This window comes from Xenopus laevis, chromosome 5L (assembly GCF_017654675.1).
Source record: "Xenopus laevis strain J_2021 chromosome 5L, Xenopus_laevis_v10.1, whole genome shotgun sequence".
NCBI lineage: Eukaryota > Metazoa > Chordata > Amphibia > Anura > Pipidae > Xenopus > Xenopus laevis.
This window is the reverse complement of record NC_054379.1, coordinates 13312501-13331505: the sequence shown is the minus strand read 5'-3', so window position 1 is coordinate 13331505 and position 19005 is coordinate 13312501. Positions and strand designations below refer to the sequence as shown.

General features: G+C 35.8%; 1 protein-coding gene across 1 annotated transcript in view; it reads left to right on the top strand.

Annotated features, from left to right (window-relative positions):
• Positions 1–19005, top strand: part of ush2a.L (Usher syndrome 2A (autosomal recessive, mild) L homeolog) — a 442265-nt gene that overhangs the window by 193840 nt on the left and 229420 nt on the right. The window contains exons 33-36 of the mRNA XM_041562401.1: positions 7263–7422; positions 9408–9579; positions 13352–13499; positions 15637–15788. Of these exons, the coding sequence (XP_041418335.1) occupies positions 7263–7422; positions 9408–9579; positions 13352–13499; positions 15637–15788 (632 nt within the window). The remainder of the gene's footprint in view (positions 1–7262; positions 7423–9407; positions 9580–13351; positions 13500–15636; positions 15789–19005) is intronic.

The following is a 19005-nucleotide window of genomic DNA, read 5'->3' as shown; positions in this document are numbered from 1 at the left end:
ACTATGAGCTATCTCCCATAACCCTGTATTCCCTCACTTGCTAAACACCATCCAACCCCTTCTTATACCTATCTAATGTATCAGCCTGTACCACTGATTCAGGGAGACAATTCCACATCTAAAAAACCCCTCCCGAATATTTAGGCGGAACCTCTTTTCTTCTAATCAGAATGGGTGACCTCTTGTCAGCTGAAAAGACCTACTGGTAAATAAAGTATTATAGAGATTTTTATATGATCCCCTTATATATTTATACATACAGTAGTTATCATCTCACCCCTTAAGCACCTCTTCTCCAGTGTGAATATTCCCAATTTGGCCAGTCTTTCCTCATAGCTAAGATTTTCAATACCTTTTACCAGCTTAGTTGCCCTTCTCTGTACCCTCTCTAATACAATAATGTCCTGTTTGAGTGATGGAGACAAAACTGTACGGCATATTCTAGATGGGGCCGTACCAGTGCTCTATACAGTGGAAGATATGAACTTGATTTGAGGTTGAGCACATATTAAATAAAGAAACAATAGTGGAATTTTATTTTTTCAGGGGTCAACTCAGAGCTGAATATAGCTATTCTTTCTAATCCCCCACATTTCTCAGCATAGCACAACAAGTAAATAGTTTAGTCCATATTACAGAATTGATGTGGGAAGCTCTCAAAATAACATAAAAATTAACATAACCAGCCATGTGAGCAGAGAATATTGATTGGCTGAAAGAATGGCAGCTCCTTATCCTGAGTAGGCCAGTATCTAGCTGTGCTTTCCTTGGATGCTAACAAAACATTTCACCCCTTTCTGTCCTTTTACTCCCAACAGACGGATGTTCAGTAGACTCTATTCATTAGACTAAATAGTGTAGATGGGGGGGGGCAGCATTATGGGTATTTCAAGTGAGTCTATTGTATCATTTTCTGCTGTGATGCATTAGTGCAGTGTTAAAATCAAATCTGCTTATTTAAAATCCTTTTAAATAGTGTTGCAATGTTCCCTGCTGTTACAAGCTGCTTTTTGGATAGCAGTTATCCTTGCTGCAGATTTCAGTTAACCTTGTCACAGATACTAAGCCCGAAGCAATACAGACTTTAAAGGGTTTTGATTATGAAGCAAGACCCTGTGGTGCCATTACAGTAGAAAATCACAGGGACAAAAAAAAAAGACAAAACATAATGGCATTTTTCTAGGAAAGCAGCAATTCTATGTGCTGTTCTAAATCTGCTTCATTTTAGAGTGTTTCACCCTAGTAGGGCATCATCGTACTGCTACTCACTATATAGATGATCATCCTAGGGAAGAAGTCTCGGTAACATGTCAAGATATTAGCAAACTCTGTTAATGTTTAGTACAGTTTATGGCTTTCTATCAAGAGCTGCATGTGTACAAAACAGGAACTAGGAGGGAGTTTGAAGTTATTTAGTACAAGGCAGAGAAGGTTGAAAAAAAAAAGCTACACATCAACCCAAATCAAAGAGGAATCTTCATACAGTAACGTTTTGATGAAACCCCGACTGAAGTTGCATTGCATGACAATACAGACCAACAGGACCAGTCCTGTCCAACACTCTCTTGAAACCATCTAATGGATGTGCCAGTTCAACACTTAAGTTCATGGCTCTCTTTCACACTTTGCCTTACTGTCTCTCACCCTATCATACTTTGTCTCAGTGCCTATACTGTATATCTTTTTGTGTCTATTTGTGAATGTCTCTGCCTTACTACATATGTGTTAGTCTCTCATCCTTTCTCTTGGTGCCTATCTATTTCTCCTGGCCCTGATTGTAAGTCTCTCCCTCTGCATGTCCTCAAGTCTCAATCTCTCACTCTGTCTCAGTGCTTGTATATCTATTTTAGTGTTTGTGTGAATGTCTCTACCTATACAGGGCTGGATTTAAAAATAGTGCTCCTCCCCATGATCGAACACTAACCCCCTTGCACACATCGGGACACCTGACCAGCTTGCACCCAGTCCCCCCGTATGCACCTTTCTCACCTTTTTTGCTGCTGCAATTTTCCTGATTGCTGGGGACTGGGACCCAGTTCAGTGATGCCCTGCGAGCAGCATGCCACCCCCCAGCAATTTGTTGCCTAAGGCCCGGGGCTCTGTGGCCTACCTACAAATCTGGCCCTGTCTCTATACAGTACATGCCTTACTTTCTCGCTCAATGTCTCATTCTTTGTCTTGGTGCTTATATATTTCAGTCTCTTGTGTGTATGTCTCTTCTTCCTATGCATGCCGGACTGTCTCTCTCACTTTTGGTCTCGGTTAGTGATGGGCGAATTTATTCGCCAGGCGCGAATTCGCCGCCAGCAAATAAATTCGCGAAACGCCTGCGAAAATTCGCGGCAAAAATTCGCCGGCGTCAAAAAAAAAATTTTCTGAAAAAACGGAACGCCAGCGTCAATAACGGGCGCCGGAGTCAAAAAAAATGGGCGCCGGCATCAAAAACGAGACGCCGGCGCCGTTTCGCAAATTTTTCACCGTTTCGCGAATTTCACGCGAAATTCGCAAATTTTTCGGCGAAACGGCACAAATTCGCCCATCACTAGTCTCGGTGCCTATAGATATATATGTATCTATCATTCTCTGTGAATCCAAGATGCACAACTTCGCCTTTCTTCATCTCTTATGTAAAGAACCTTCATCTCCCAGACTTTGCTTCTGTTCATTCAGTGGTTCATTGCTGCTTTTGCTTTGCTGCTTTACAGCTACACTGCTAATTCAGTCATTCTGAATCTTTTCTTTCCATGAGGAACAGTAGAAGAAAATTCCAGCTCTGTGTTTATTGTGAGTTTGTAGACCACAAGTGCTGCTATGATGTGCCCAGTTTCAAGAATCAATCAGGTGGAGATAAGACTGATGAACATTTGTCCAACTCTGCAGATTGACTTTCACAATTGATAAAAGGAGCATCAGTCCTAACCCAACTGTTTTACACAAAAAGGACAGATTGTAAAAGTTCTAATTTTGAACCTCCTTCATTTATACCTGCTAGTTTATATTTTATGTATAAAACTACTGTAACTCTCTTTATATATGGAAAAAAAATCCCGACATCCCAAAGAAGAAGCAGGGCAGTATAAAGGGAACAGGGGCAAGTCAGAAGAATGAATTAAATGCAGAGCCCAGCTTGCACTGTACTGTGAAATAATGTAGTGTATCAGATCCTTTGGAGTAATTAAAAACCTAGAAGGACACAAATGGTTTTTTAATTCTCTAATATGAAAATTAATCATCAGACAAATGGTCTTCAGTTTATGTCAGAAGTGAGAAGAAAATCATTTCCTCCTTATCCAATCATTTCTGTAAATTGAAATCAATGAAATTCTTTCAACAATAGAAAGAAATCAATGGGGGGAAAAAAGCATAACTTCCCTGGCCATCTTGTGAGTTATAGTTTCTCTGACATTAATTGGGAGGATATCTGAGGTCTGCAATAGAATTTCTTGTAATACGCTTGACTTGTTCCCAAAAATCATGCAATTAGGGGACACAAATATTTACAAAAGGGCTGTCAAAAGGCACTCAGCGATTAACAACACCAAAACATAATGCTGGAAATGCTGTTGCCATTTGTCTCTACGAAATGCAGGCACTTAATGTAAAATAGCTTAAAGGCAAAATATAAGGTCAAAACTATGTGAGATGAAAGAGCAAATTTTTATATGAACAGTCTTTTTTTTAAAGCATTATTTTTTATTTTTATAATTGAATCCAAAGATTCTAAATGGGCAGATTTTTTACTTTCAAACGACCGATTTCAGAACGTTCCGATAATATCGGTACGTTATCGGATAGTTGATGGTGTACGAATGATCGTCGGACAAACGATCGTCTCAACATTATCGCAAAATTGATTGGATGAGTTTAAAAATTTTAGTCGTTCAAGGAAAAAATCCGTCTTTGCGCATGTCAGGATTGTAGCACAAGCTACAACATATATAACATATACGGAACAACGAACATATAAGGAAGGACCCGAATGTTCTTTGCTCAAAACTTCATTTGTAACCATATGAACTATGTAAAGAAATACATTGGTGCTGACTGCAGGAATATCACCCTATCACCTCATATGTGAAAAAAGTTTATTATGCCATAGCAAGACATAAATCCATATGTCTGCATTAGTGATGGGCGAATTCGCGCCGTTTTGCTTCGCCGGAAAATTCACAAATTTCGCGCGAAATTCGCAAAATGGCAAAAAATTCTTGAAACGGCGTCGGCGTTTCGTTTTTGACACCGGCGCCCGTTTTTGATGCCGATGCCCCTTTTTGGATGCTGGCGCCCGTTTTTTGATGCCGGCGGCTGTTTTTGACGCCGGCGAATTTTTTCAGGCGAATTTTCGCAGGCGTTTTGCGAATTTATTCGCTGGCGGCTATTCAAGCAAATTTGTCGCGAGTTCACGCCTAGAGAATAAATTCGCCCATCACTAGTCTGCATGGAGCAGGGAAGGAGAAACTGACTATATACTACAGACAGTGACACAATGCTACCACCACTCCTCATTTGTTGAACAATTGTTATATCTGTTCATATGATCGTTCTCCGTGGATGGCATATCGTATGGTAAAATAATGATACGATTGTTCATCGCAGAACGATAAAAGTATGCCTGTGTATGGCCACCTTAAGTTGGTTAAAAAAAATTTAAAAATTTCACCCAGAGAGGTGTGTAAGGGAATTCTTCACTGTATATTACATACATTTTTTTATTATTAAAATATTAAAGTATAATAGCATTGGATCAACAGTATTACATTCTTAACATATTAACACTCAAGCTGAAATATGTGATAAAGTTTTATATTTAAATATATTTTAAAAAGTTTTCACTTTTATTAACCAGTTTAATAATAATTGGTCATTAATGTGAGGACATACACAAGAACATGAACATATTCTGAACCAGAATAACAACAAGAACATTTTGGTTCACGGCTGAGGTTACATTTTGGGTAGCAGGACAATTCATTGACTCAGGGATGCTTTTCTTGTAACTACTTTTTGAACCCTATTTCAAGCAACTATTCTTCAGAACCAAGATTTTAGGCACTAAAAAGTGACAAAACACAATGGCATGATCTACTGGTAGTCTGTTTGCCTCCAACATCTTGGTCCTACATTTAGCCATGCCCCCCAAGGTTACAGATATACTGTAAATAAAAATATTGTTCCAAGTCATCAGTTCCAGTGCAGACATTAGGGGGGCTATTTACTAAACCTAGAATTTATCTCATATCTGTATTAAACCAAGCTCAATCAAACTCCCATCCATGATTTATCTTATTAATCATTAAAATTACTCAAAAAAGTAGGGCCGGGAAAAGACTCTATAAAATCAAGCGAAGACCCCAATCATACAAATTTTTTGGATTAGATGCCCGAAATACTAATGGGCCGATTCACAAAGGGTCGAATATTGAGGGTTAATTAACCCTCGATATTCGACTGGGATTTTAGCGCAAATAGTGCGATCGAACGATTGAAGGATTATTCATTCGATTGAACGATAAAATCCTTCGAAACTAACGATTCAAAGGATTTAAATCCAACGATCGAAGGAATATCCTTCGATCAAAAAAACTTAGGAAAGCCTATGGGGACCTTCCCCATTGGCTAACATTGAGTTTGGTAGCTTTTAGATGGCGAACTAGGGGGTCGAAGTTTTTTCTTAAAGAGACAGTACTTCGACTATCGAATGGTCGAATAGTCGAACGATTTTTAGTACGAATCCTTCGATTCGAAGTCGAAGTCGTAGTCGAAGGTCGTAGTAGCCCATTCGATGGTCGAAGTAGCCCAAAAAACACTTCGAAATTCGAAGTTTTTTTACTTTGAATCCGTCACTCGAAGTTAGTGAATCGGCCCCTACATTTTTCCGGGTTATTGCTCGTAAACCCTGAATTTTTCGTATTATCAAACTAAACCCAGCGCAGATCAAAAAATCTTCACATTGTAAATAGGACATCTGCCATTGTCTTCTACATGACCTCAGCAGGTTTGAGATAGCAGATTTTCAAATTCAGACTTTTAGCAGCTTCGGGGTAATATTAAAAAATTCAAGGTTTTTTTTTCACTAAAAATTGTATTGTGAGTATTTGCCCAAAAAACCCAGAGCAGAAAAAACTGAGGTTTAGTAAAAAATCTCCTAAATACATATATTGCTTCATACATACAGCACATCTATCCATAAATTCTATGATTATTGTTTCTAGTAGGGGAAAGCACCTGTGAAATATATTTCTACCACCTTTCTGCGTGGGTCTAGATATAGACGGAAAATGACAGTTTTGAGGAAATAAACATGAAACAGGAGGAGAGTAAGTGCCAGTAAATGGCAAAAGAACACCGCTGAACAATTGCAAGACTTGAATTCTTGAATTGACCTCTAATGCTGAACCAGGCATTTGCTTTTATTTTGTCACAGGGGTTGATTTACTACCTGTAACAAGAACTAATACAACATTGTTTGATAGAACCCTATTTCAGTTTTCAATTTAATTTTGCTTATGGATAATAAATTACTTTTACTAAAGCGCTTAGCACACAACAAATGTCCTACGTAACTAAAGCTAAGACTAGAAATCTGTGTATTACAGTTAGTGGGGGTCATCTATAAAGTTTGCGCAGCGCATATTTATTTGCAAAGGTTTGTATTGCCCATGCTTTTTCCTGAATGCTAAAATATTTCACTGCTGTGCCCTTCTTTCTGGTTTCTGAGAATTCACATTGCGCATACATTTTTGCAAATAAAACGGGCGTTTGCGTGAGTGCACCCACTGGGAGAGGCTGTTCACTGTGCATGAAAATAGTATTGCAAATTTGCAAAACTGTTTTGTAAATATTATACCAAAGTTGTGGCGTCAAATGCACATAAAATATTTGCAATTTGTGGACATTTGCAGTGCAAAAAAGTAATAATTCGCAATTCTGTTTGCACACTGTTTTTCATCTTTTTAAATATAACCATGCGCAGGGCAAATATACTCATGGTGTATATACTCAAAGTTTATAAATGAGCCCCAGTGAGTATTTCATGTTCTTGCGTTATCAATATGGAAGCATGTTCTGTAATCTCAGATATGTGACCCTTACCGGTAGAGATAATTGCAGTTTTCAAAGATAGGAGAGGTTTTGACAGTCCCAATGGCGATCCCACTGGGAGCATTCTCTAAAGATGAAAAGGTAATCTCAGATTATTTATAAACTCTTAATTATTTGATTATATGACCTGACCCAGTGTTTTATGTTCTTTCTTCTTCCAGCATTGACTGCTTTTGCACCATACCACTTTTTGCTGACTGCCTGTACTCTAGTTGGCTGCACCAACAGTTCCGAGATTACCATCTTCACAGCTCAGTTGCCACCAGATTATGTGGCTCCACCAGTTCTTACAGTCTTGGATGCAACAAAAATCTTTGTACAGTATGTGATGGAATGTCTTATTTTCAATGAAAGATTGCTAACAACAAATATGATTGCTGCCATTAATTTTTTAGAGAAAAAAAATCAGAATAAACTTATTTGGCTAATTGCTTTTTCAGGTATTTGTGAAAACAATTGATTCAAAAATATTCTCTTTTTTTTATAAAAATGATTCTCTTATGCAAATACAAATCCAGTTCTTACAGCATATCACAAAAACTGATTGATCCGTTTTTTTTGTTAGTCGTTTCTTGGTTCTTTAGTTCTATCATGTTTTGGATAGCATTAGAATTTTGTAAAGAAGCAGAAGTAAAGTTGTGTCCCTGGTTTCTATATTCTTTTTTATTAACTTGTGCAACACATTTGCACATAAAGAATTACCCAAAATGAAACACTACGATCTATCCACTGTAGCCCCCTGGTTATGACAGTATGAACTGCCACTAGTGATGGGCGAATTTGCGCCTTTTCGCTTTGCCGAAAAATTCATGAATTTCCCGAAAAATTCACGAAATGGCGAAAAATTGGCGAAACTGTGCCGGTGTCTAGTTTTTGACGCCGACGTCCATTTTTGGACGCCGACGCCCATTTTTTTGGATGCCTGGCGACAATTTTTCTTGGAAATTTTCACGGGCGTTTTCGCAAATTTATTCGCCGGCGGCGTATCGCGCAAATTCGCCATGAATTTGCGCCTGGCGAATAAATTCACCCATCACTACTGCCCACTCATCATCACACAACATTCTCATTAATTTGACTTAAAAAAGTATGAGAGCAGTTATCCAGAAACCCATTATCCAGGAAGCTCAGGAATACAGTAAAGTTATTTTCGTAAGACTCATTATTAATCAAATGATTTCCTTTATCCCTCTAATAATAAAACAGTAGCTTGTACTTGATCCCATTTAAGATATAATTAAACTTTATTGGTGGCAAAACAAACTTGTTTAAATGGTTTTTATAGACTTAAGGACTTGGAGATCCAATATACAAAAACATCCTTTCTTTTGAAAACCTCAGGTCCCAAGCATTCTGGATAATAGGTTCCATACCTGTAATAATATTTTACAATTTATTCATAATGGCTGCCAGTTTGCTTATGCAATTAAGCCCTGCCAACCAAATGGGCCGACACTTGCACAAAATATTGAGGTGACAAGTGGGTGCAGGCCAAGCTCTTCCTTATGCCATTGTCTCCCTCCCGGCCCATGACCTAACAGTGCTCCAACTCTTGCATCAAATTGCGATGCTCCCTGCCCCTCCCTGATGTCAAAGATGGGGGCAGGCATATAATGAAGCAGGGAACCACTTGCCAAGTGAGTCGGGTTAGGGTCTGGTTAGGGTCTGGTGCAGGTTGAGAATTCCTTGACTCTCACATCACTAGTGCACAAAAAAAATAATAATAAAGTAAATCATTAAAAACTGCAAAAAATACAATAGTAGACCACTTGCAAATGATCTTAGATTTGATATTGATTTTCTCTTACCATCTGCGTCATACTTGCCTTCGGTGTTCTCTGGCTTTCTGAAACAATATTATCTTTTCACATTAATTATGTATTGGTCAGTCCCCATGAGAATGGATTCAGGCCAAATCCTCTGCACTTAGATCAAGTTCAAACCTGTTTGACAGGGTAGGGAAGTTCAGGTAATTAAATCCGGAGAAACAGAATTTGGCCTTGATTAAAATGTAGATGAAGGAGCTTCCTTTGATTTCATATTGATTATGAATGTGACTTTAATATTTGCATGCTGGAGAGGCTCCTTTATATTGCAAATGTCAAAGGGATGAAGTCCCTATCAAACCCCACTGCTGATTTCTTCTAACTGAAAAAGTATTACTCCTCGACATAAAAATAACTACAGGAATGGCTTCAAAAACCTTTACAATTTATAATAAAACGCTTAGGTCCAGATGATTAATTTGAAAATTTTGATCAAATTGCCTGCTGTCAGATCAAACTATTTTTTTACTCAATTTGCAGATGGAGAGAGCCAAAGAGAAGCAACGGAATCCTCGAACGGTATATTCTACATATTACTAGCAATCCAAAAAACAGAAGTTGTTGGCAAGTCATCTACAATAGCTCTGAGCTGTTTTTAGATTATGCTGTTCAAAATCTGATACCAGGAACAAAGTACTTCATCAAGTTAAGTGTAAGTGTTAAACACATGGGATTAACCAATTATGGTATACATGTATAGGATCTATTATAGACAATGCATGGGATAAGCTCTATCATACAGAATCCTTGGGATAGGATCTATTATCCAGATTGGGACCTGTGGTTTTCTGGATAAAGGTTTTCATTCTTTTGGATCAGTATACCTTAAATCTGCTTAAAAAAATGTTTAGGGGTTATATATCAAAGTCTGAATTTATCTCAATATTTTCGGCTACAAACTCAGGTTTTTTTTATGCTTATTTTTTATTACATCTTCCCAAAAATTTGGTTTGTGGAAAAAAAACAGATTTTCATGTTTTTTTTGGAATTTTCTCTGGAAAACTCAAAAAACTTTGGGGAATTGCACGAAAACCCAGATCACATCAAAAAATCATTGTGACTTCTCCCATTGACTTATATGCAACCTCGACAGGTCTGACATTTTCAGATTCGGACTTTTCCATCCTCAGGGTTTAATAAATTCCGAAACATTTGTGATTTTTCAAAAGTCAGATTTTATGGAAAAAAAAAATCAAAATATTTTTTGCGATTTTTGCCTATGGGTGTTATTTACTAAAATTCTGAATTATTAGTCAAAAAAAATAAAATAATAGTAAATAATCCCCTTAATAAAAATAGAATTGTAGAATGAAAAACAAATGTACAAACCTTGATATGCCACCAAGTAAACATGATTTTATAAATGGGTTCTCTATGTGTTTTTTATGGGTCTAAACTCTTTTTCTTTTATATGTTTGGTTCAGCTTTCATACTGTGATAAGGATTTTTTATTGTTATTTTTCAATAAAAAAAAACACCTTTATACAGTATGATACACAGTGAAAATCAAAGTATAAAAGTTTACTGATTTTCGTCCAGACTTTTTTACTTGAAAATCTATATATGGATATTTGTTTTGATGAGGACCATAAGAGATATTCAGTCCTTGATTATGAATAAATTTACATTGATGTGGATAGCATGCATACATTTAGTCTGCTTCATATGCATTGAGCCCTCTCATTATATTCACAGTTATCACTTGAACATTAAATTGTAAAAAAAAATGGTTTTAAGCAATTAAAAATTAGGCAAAGAATTATTCGATACAGTGCATACTCTGCATATTGTGGAGCCTAATCTTTAGATTGCAAAGGTAATGCTTATTAATATGAATCAATCGAGTGGTTTACCTTATGCCTGTGTCTAAAAATATATTGTATGTCTCCCAGTGAAAATTCATTAATCTAGATGCAGTGAGGTCATTTAAAGATCACAGTCCTCTCTTTATTCAAGAAACTCACACAAGCAGCACAATTAGGTACAGATGCCGCTAAGAGGAATTGCTTCTAGACGTATAGAATCTATTTGAATCTTTATTTCATCTTTTCTTAACAAGAAAGTTTAGATTAAAGGAATGCAGCGTAAATGGTGTGTAGTAAAGTTGAGCTGTCAAAATAGGTAGGCCAAAAGACACCTATAGGTAAGATGCAATATACATGTGTTGTTCTGCATCTTAATTTTTAATCAGTAGATCAGATTGACCCATACTGTACAAGAGAACATACACATTTGAGATATCTGGTTGTTAAATACAGGTATAGGATCCCTTATCCGGAAACCCGATATCCAGAAAGCTCCTAATTACGGAATGGCTGTCTCCCATAGACTCCATTTTATCCAAATAGTCCAAATTTTTAAAAATGATTTCCTTTTTCTCTGTAATAATAAAACAGTAGCCTGTACTTGATCCCAACTAAGATATAATTAATCCTTATTGGAAGCAAAACCAGCCTATTGGGTTTATTTAATGTTTAAATGAATTTCTAGTAGACTTAAGGCATGAAGACCCAAATTACGGAAAGATCCATTATCTGGAAAACCCAGGTCCCGAGCATTCTGGATAACAGGTCTCATACCTGTAGATGGCACCTTCAAGTACCATGAACATTTAAAGACTGAAGTCCAAGTATTTAAGAGAAACAGAAGAAGACCTCAGTGGATCAGTTCTTTGAGAAAAAAATTAATACAACCTACAGGGGAAGCGATAATGATGATGGGTATGTTCATTAATTTTCTCATCAGGGGATAGAATGAAGCAAGAGCATTTGATGTCCATGCTTTCAAGAGCTTACAGAAGGTTTGAGTGGCAAGTGACACTTGGAGGCCTATTTATCAAAATTTTAATTTGTGTAGTTTTAGAGGTTTTTCTTATTTTAAAATTTGCTAAGGACAGCTCCCATTGGCTTCTATATTATATCATATATGATGGTCAGCTTTTGCATTCAAGTTTTTTAATGGTTTTTATGCTTAATAAATAGTGAAAATTCCATGTTTCTTAACATGCAACATTTGTAGCTCTAAAAAGGTTGAATTGTTAAAGTAAATGTTTATAAATTGGCTCCATAAGGTTGTTGTCTATGATATGTTGACTTCAGATAATTAAGGGTGCACTAAATAGACAAATAATGTTTTTCCATATACAGGATCTGGAACAGAGCAAGAAGTACTTTATAGACCTTTAGTCTCAAGGTTTAAATATATTCTAATCTAAAATCAGATGACATTTATTGAACAAGTGCTTTTCTAAAGACCACACGTGTGGAAACATCATGCCTCTATGCTTTGTGCCATCTACCTTTGAAGTAAAAGAGGATTAAATTCCTTTGATCTGAAGTAACTTTAAGTCAACGGTGGCCTAATACTGGACATCTAGTTTCTAGTATTGATGATCTGCCATCGGGTAAATGATAAACATCAGAATTTTGACTGTAAATATAAAACTATGTTTTTCATTGTATGGTGGAAGACTTACATGTCACATGGGAAATAAAATCATATAGTAGAGCTTTATCAGCTAAATAGCAAAAGTACAAAAGAAAAACATAATTGTGAAGAAAGGCTGTCCCAATTGACTGTACTAATTATCCATTCAACTGAACTTATTGTCTACTTGGAGTCGTCAATAAAAAATGAATGACTTTGAAGCTTATGTGTTCTCAACAAACAGTATGTACAGGGAGGCAGATGTATAATTTGCCATAGCAAACCAAGACACCAGTAGTCTCATTTTCAGTTGACCCAGATGAAAGTTTGAAAGGAGAAGCAAGACCATGCACCATGCATGGTCACTTGAGTCCAGGGAATATCTGAGTTCTGCACCTCGTGCAGGACTTTTAATCCACCAAGCACAAATCAGCCCTGGATTTAATGCCTGCCATAGGATAGGTGGTAAAGTCTCAATACGACCCTGTGCCCACTGGTTGTCCCTTTCTTGTGTGCCTTAATGACAAGCAAGTTATGGTATTGGTAAAGACAAGAGGGGGTTATGCCAATGTATTTCTCCCATACCTGACCATCAGTGTTTCTGAATGCAGTCAGGGCTGTATTCACATGGAAAGTGCAGGTCATTCTGCTCCATTCCAAACCTACGTTCACTGATTGCAGGACAGGGTGCAAACTGCCAAAAACATGGTGGCTGTCTCCTTTGTTACTATAGGTTAGACTGCATTTAATTGCCTTGCATAACCACTAGTGTCTACAAGATGGTTACCACGGTGGCTTTAAATTATTTTCAGTTCTGTAGAATGCATTTATTTAATATGTATCATAAAGTATTGGCATTACAAACTCAAACAAGTGCTTTCATGGCATCAAAGCAATTGTAAAATATGTCCTTTTTTGATTTTTGCAAAATATTAAACAGTAAATGACATTAATAATTGTGTTTTTTTTACATCTTTATCTTTTGCCCCATTTTTAAGGCATGCACTCAAGGAGGATGTACAACAAGCAACGTTAGTGTAGCCATAACAGAGGAAAGTTCACCAGGAGGTGTCCAGACTCCTAGAATAGAGTCACATTCAGCTGAGTCTTTCAACATTTCTTGGTCTAAACCTCTGCACCCAAATGGTAAATGGCTCTAATAAACAGATATTAATGCGGTACCTATAGGTGGCTATCCCAATCTTACTGAACAATATTGGCAATGACAATGCTAACACATTTAGCAAAATCTTGTTAGTAGAAGCTCTAGAGAAAAGAAAAATGTGGTAATGTGAATGTACGCCGGCTATGAGACTTGTTATACAGAATGTTCGGGACCTGCGGTTTTCCAGCTAATGGATCTTTCCATAATTTGGGTCTTTATAGAAAATCATGTAAACATTAAATAAACCCAATAGGTTGGTGTTGCCTCCAATAATGATTAAGTATATCTTAGTTTGAATTAAGAACAAGGTACTGTTTTATTATTACAGAAAAAAATCTGGACTATTTTATTAAAATAGAGTCTATGGGAGGCAGCCTCTCTGTAATTCAGAGCTTTCTGGATAACGAGTTTTCAGATAATATATAATAATATAGATATTTTTTTTATCTAGAAGACCAGCAACACTGGACTTCATGCAAAAAAATAAGGATTATATTTTATGTGAGCATATAATGTTTATAATACACAAAAGCCATGAATATCTTGTAAATTATATCCTTATAAACGGTGAGTAGTGATGTCATCAGTTATAAACGGTGAGTAGTGATGCAATTTCTGTCACATGACTCACTAAAATTTGTGTATTATAATTAATAAAGTACCCCCAGTTGTAAAATATGAGGATATTAGAAGTTACCTCGGAGTTCCATGACCTGTATAAAAACACTCGGCCTTCGGCCTCGTGTTTTTATATGGTCATGAAACTCCTCGGTAACTTATAATATCCTTATATTTTACAAGAGGGGGTACTTTATTCACTATATATGCTCACATAAAATCTAATCCTTATTTTTTTGCACAAAGTCCCGGTGTTGCTGGTCTTCTTGGAAAATATATGAAAAATGTACCCTGCACCTGGGCACACAATGGAAGCAGAGTGCCACCCAACAGTTTTATAGAGAGAGAGAGAGAGAGAGAGAGAGAGAGAGAGAGAGAGAGAGAGAGAGAGAGAGAGAGAGATGTGGAATGGTTATGAATCAAGCAGCATGTTCACATATAGATTAGCAACAAATCTCTCACGCACCCTTCTTTTCTATTGTCTTGGTGGTCTCATGGGATGCTTCTAGACACAACATCACACTTTCTTCATTCTACTCTTCTATTTATTCTAGCCCCCCCACCAAATCATCCTACAAGTAGGTTTGGTATATCATATGTAAAAGGGCCTATTTGTGAATTCAACTGAATTCATCTGCAAATGTGGTCCCTCTTAATTGACTGAACATTGTTGCACAAAAAAAAAATTCTCCTAGCACTCCCATATATTTCATATTAAATATATATCTAATAATTAGAAATCAAGCAAAGGTAATTGTGTTTAGCATATAAAAAAAACCAATATACTTACACCTATACAGTATGCACAGGCTCATATTTGGCTTGCTCCAAATGCATCCCCTCCCCCCTTGAATCGAGCATAAATGCACCATTGACTCTGGGGAACCTTTGAGGGTTCTGTCTGTGTTTAGCATCAATAGCTCTAACAGACTTGTGCCCAAAATTTACAGGTTAATGGCATTAAAATGCAGAGTACTGGAACTGAACCCATCCCCGCTATGAACATTCTATACCCAACTCGCACAACTTGAATCAAACTGAAAGCACAATTGCATTTAATTCAATTAGAAATCAAGCAAACGCAATTGTGTTTAGCATATAAAAATAAAACACCACTACAGTATACCTACACCTATACAGTATACACAGGCCTATATTTTTAAATCATCAGGGTGATTTTAAATCATTAAAGGAAATCAGAATATTGATTGCCAGTTCATGAAGACTGATGATTGTTTAATACTATGAAGCATTCAAATAATTTGCTTTAATATATGCGCTTCTGCTTAATTTTTAAAATCAATAGAGATGCTTCAATTAATTTCTAACTGCATGAAAGAAAAGCAACTTGATTTCCAGTGCAAGAAAAAAAAATGTCAGATGATGCACTGTGATTAAGTAATATCTCTGTTCTGTGTTTTCCAATGGATCATTTATTTATCTTTCATTTGTCCTACTTCCTACTTCTGTTAATCAATACAATATATTTATATATTGCAGGCATGATCACCAGCTATACACTATATATGGATGGAATTTTAGTACAGAATTCCTCAGATCTTATTTATTTTGTGGATGGTCTCTCTCCCTGGAGCAAGCATTCTTTCCAACTACGAGTGTGCACTGCAAAAGGCTGTACCCTTAGCAAAAAGGTAAGCAGCATTTGAAAACTATTCAAATATAAAGAAAACCAATACTGATTATACAACATTCTACTGTAACTTTAAAGAATTCAACTAAAAAGTGTCTATAGGACTCCATTAAAAATGCTGGACGCAATTACCATGTATGGTAATGGGCACAAAATTGTACTTATTAGTGCACAATAAACTAAACACTCGGGTGCAGATTTATCAAGGGTCGAAGGATAAAAATACTTCGAAATCAACCATCGAATTGAAATATTTCGAATAATGAAGTTGATTTTTTTTTCATCGAATTTGGGTATCGAACGATCGGTCGAATGATTTTACTTCGACTTCCAAAAACTTAGAAAACTGCTCTAGAAGGTCCCCATAGGCTAACATAGCACTTCAGCAGGTTTAATTTGGCGAAGTATTGAAGTCGAGACAGTACTTTGATTATCGAATGGTCGAATATTCGAACGATCTTACTTCCAATCAAATTCGAAGTCGAAGTTGTATTATCCTATTCGATAAATAGGAAAAAAATTACTTTGAATTTCAAATTTTTTTACTGAAAAAGTTCCCTCAAATTCACTTCGACCCTTGATAAATCTGCCCCTTGGTGCAGAGCAGCTGCACACTTGTGAAAGTTAAACCCTTCATAAGCATCAGTCACAATATACAGGGTTAGTGATGGGTGAATAAATTCACCAGACACAAATTTGTAGCAAATTTCTACATTTCACCCTAAGCAAATGAATTCACCAAACTGCGGCAACAATTAGCCCATAACTATACAGGGTGTGCCATCACTGGCAGTAAACAAAGTGCTCCAATAGTACCTTGAAAAATAAATAAACAAGTGCTCCTAATTCCACGTCACAAGTAGGGGCATGATTATTTACAAACAACATGAAATTATACAGTGAATACAACATGAACATGATCACTCTCTCACAATTGAAAATCACATTGTTTCATTCTGTCTGTAAAATTTTGATTGTAAAAATTTGTGTTAAAAGTCTTGAAAAAATAAAATACATCACACATACATTAGAGAAGCTCAACAGGTTTTATCTGCCAAATATCTTAAACTGAATTTTCAAGGTTGTTTTGGTTGATACATTTTGAAAATCAAATTTTGTTACCTGTCAATATTAAATAAAATTGCACCTTAAGGGTAGATTTATCACAATTCTAAATTATTTATGAAAACATTTGAAACTCAATCACTTAAAACGATGAAAAAAATTGAATGCAGTCTGCCAAATTTTGCACGATGTGAAAACTCTGTTTAAAAAAATAGCTTGCATTTTGAAAATGCAACTCCCGTTGACTTCTACATGATCTTGGCACTTTTAGATGCATATATTTTTTATGAAATTTTTTTCACTTGATACATTTTTCACAATAAACTAAAATCTTGGTAAAAAGTTCAAATTTTAATGTTGATAAATCTATAACTGTGATTTATTTGTGCTTTTACAGTGACAAGAATCAATAATTCAATTAGAGCTTCAAAAATTATCATTTTTTGACATTTATTAAGCACAAAAATCTCAAAACTTGAATTAAAAATTTGGTATCTATCATGTAGAAGTTAAAGGGGATGGTAAATTCAAATTTCACGCTATTTTTCAATTCAGGTTTTCAAGAGAAATTCTAACTTTGGTAGACTCATTGAAAATAAAGGGCAGGATGTGATTTCATTGTGTTCAGGTTATTGTTTGTATGGTATGGTAAGGTATGTTTTTAAGCTATTGAGTTTTCAGGTTTCAAAATTTTCCCTAAACAAGCACAAAATCAAGATTTTTTACTTTTGGGGTTATTTCTCCAAAAAATATAAAATACAATCATTTAAATTTTGATAAATCTGTCCCTTTGTGTTTTTTATTACACAACTTCCTGCAAATGTAAATTTAAAACAGATATTTATATGTATATATATTTTGGATGCTGGTGTCCCTTTGTGGAAAAAAAAACCCAAGCACATTCCTATACCTTTTCTCCAAAATGAGCTTTGTGCTATTCCTAATTGTGTCTGCTAAAAGCACTTTGCTCATATCATCTATTGGTAGAAAAGAAACGCAGACTTTATAACCATGAAACATTTTACAGCTTGAGCTACTTTGATGAATATTTACTCTTAAAAGCTTGCCTGGCCTCATGCCAGATAAATGTCTTCATTTTTAACTTTGGATGTTTAAAAAAATTAAAGTCTTAATATATATAATATAATAATATATATAATGTAAATTAAATAAAAGTCTGTACAAAAAGGCTTAAATTCCCTCAAACCTTTTATTCATACATAGTCTCAGATTGGAGTTATGTATCTGTCATAAGTTCAGAAAAGCCATACTGTACAACACATTGTGAGTCATAATATCACAACAGGTAAGCGCACAAGGAAGGCTACAGCAACAGAAAGTGAAGCACACAATGTAAAAGTAATTTTTTAAATGATTAGGGGAATATCATAAAAGGTGCAAAGCCAATTTTACCTTTAATGGCCAAAAGCATCCTATCAACTGCATGCATTTGAAATCGAATTGGTTTCTCTCAGTTACTAGACTTAGAACTAGTGATGGGTGAATAAATTCGCCTAGCGCAAATTTTGCGTTTCGCTGGCATCAAAAGATTTTGGACGCACGTCTGAAAATTTGCTCGTGTCAAAATCGCTGCATCACTATTGGCTGAGAACATGCTACAAGAAATATCTTCTTGGCACAAGTAAAAGGACAGATCTTCAGATTGGATAGTTGGAAGTGAAACCTATCTTATCTATCTATCTATATATCTATCTATCTATTATCTATCTATCATCTATCTATCTATCTATCTATCTATCTATCTATCTATCATCATCATCTATATCTATCTATCAATCTATCAATCTATCTATCTATCTATCTATCTATCTATCTATCTATCTATCTATCTATCTATCTATCATCTATCTACCTACCTATCTATCTATCTATCTATCTATCTATCTATCTATCTATCTATCTATCTATCTACTTCACATTTACCATCTTTAATTTTTTTCTCAAAACTGTGCCAAAAATTTGCAGCAAAAAACGTCACAGAGACAAAAATGTCAGCGAGACAAAAAAGTCGCCATAAGAAAAAATTCCCATTGACGTTAATGCATTTGGACAAAAAAGTTGCCATAAGAAAGAATGGCCGTTGACTTTAATGCATTTGGAGCAAGAAAAAATTTTGCACGTGTAAAAAAATG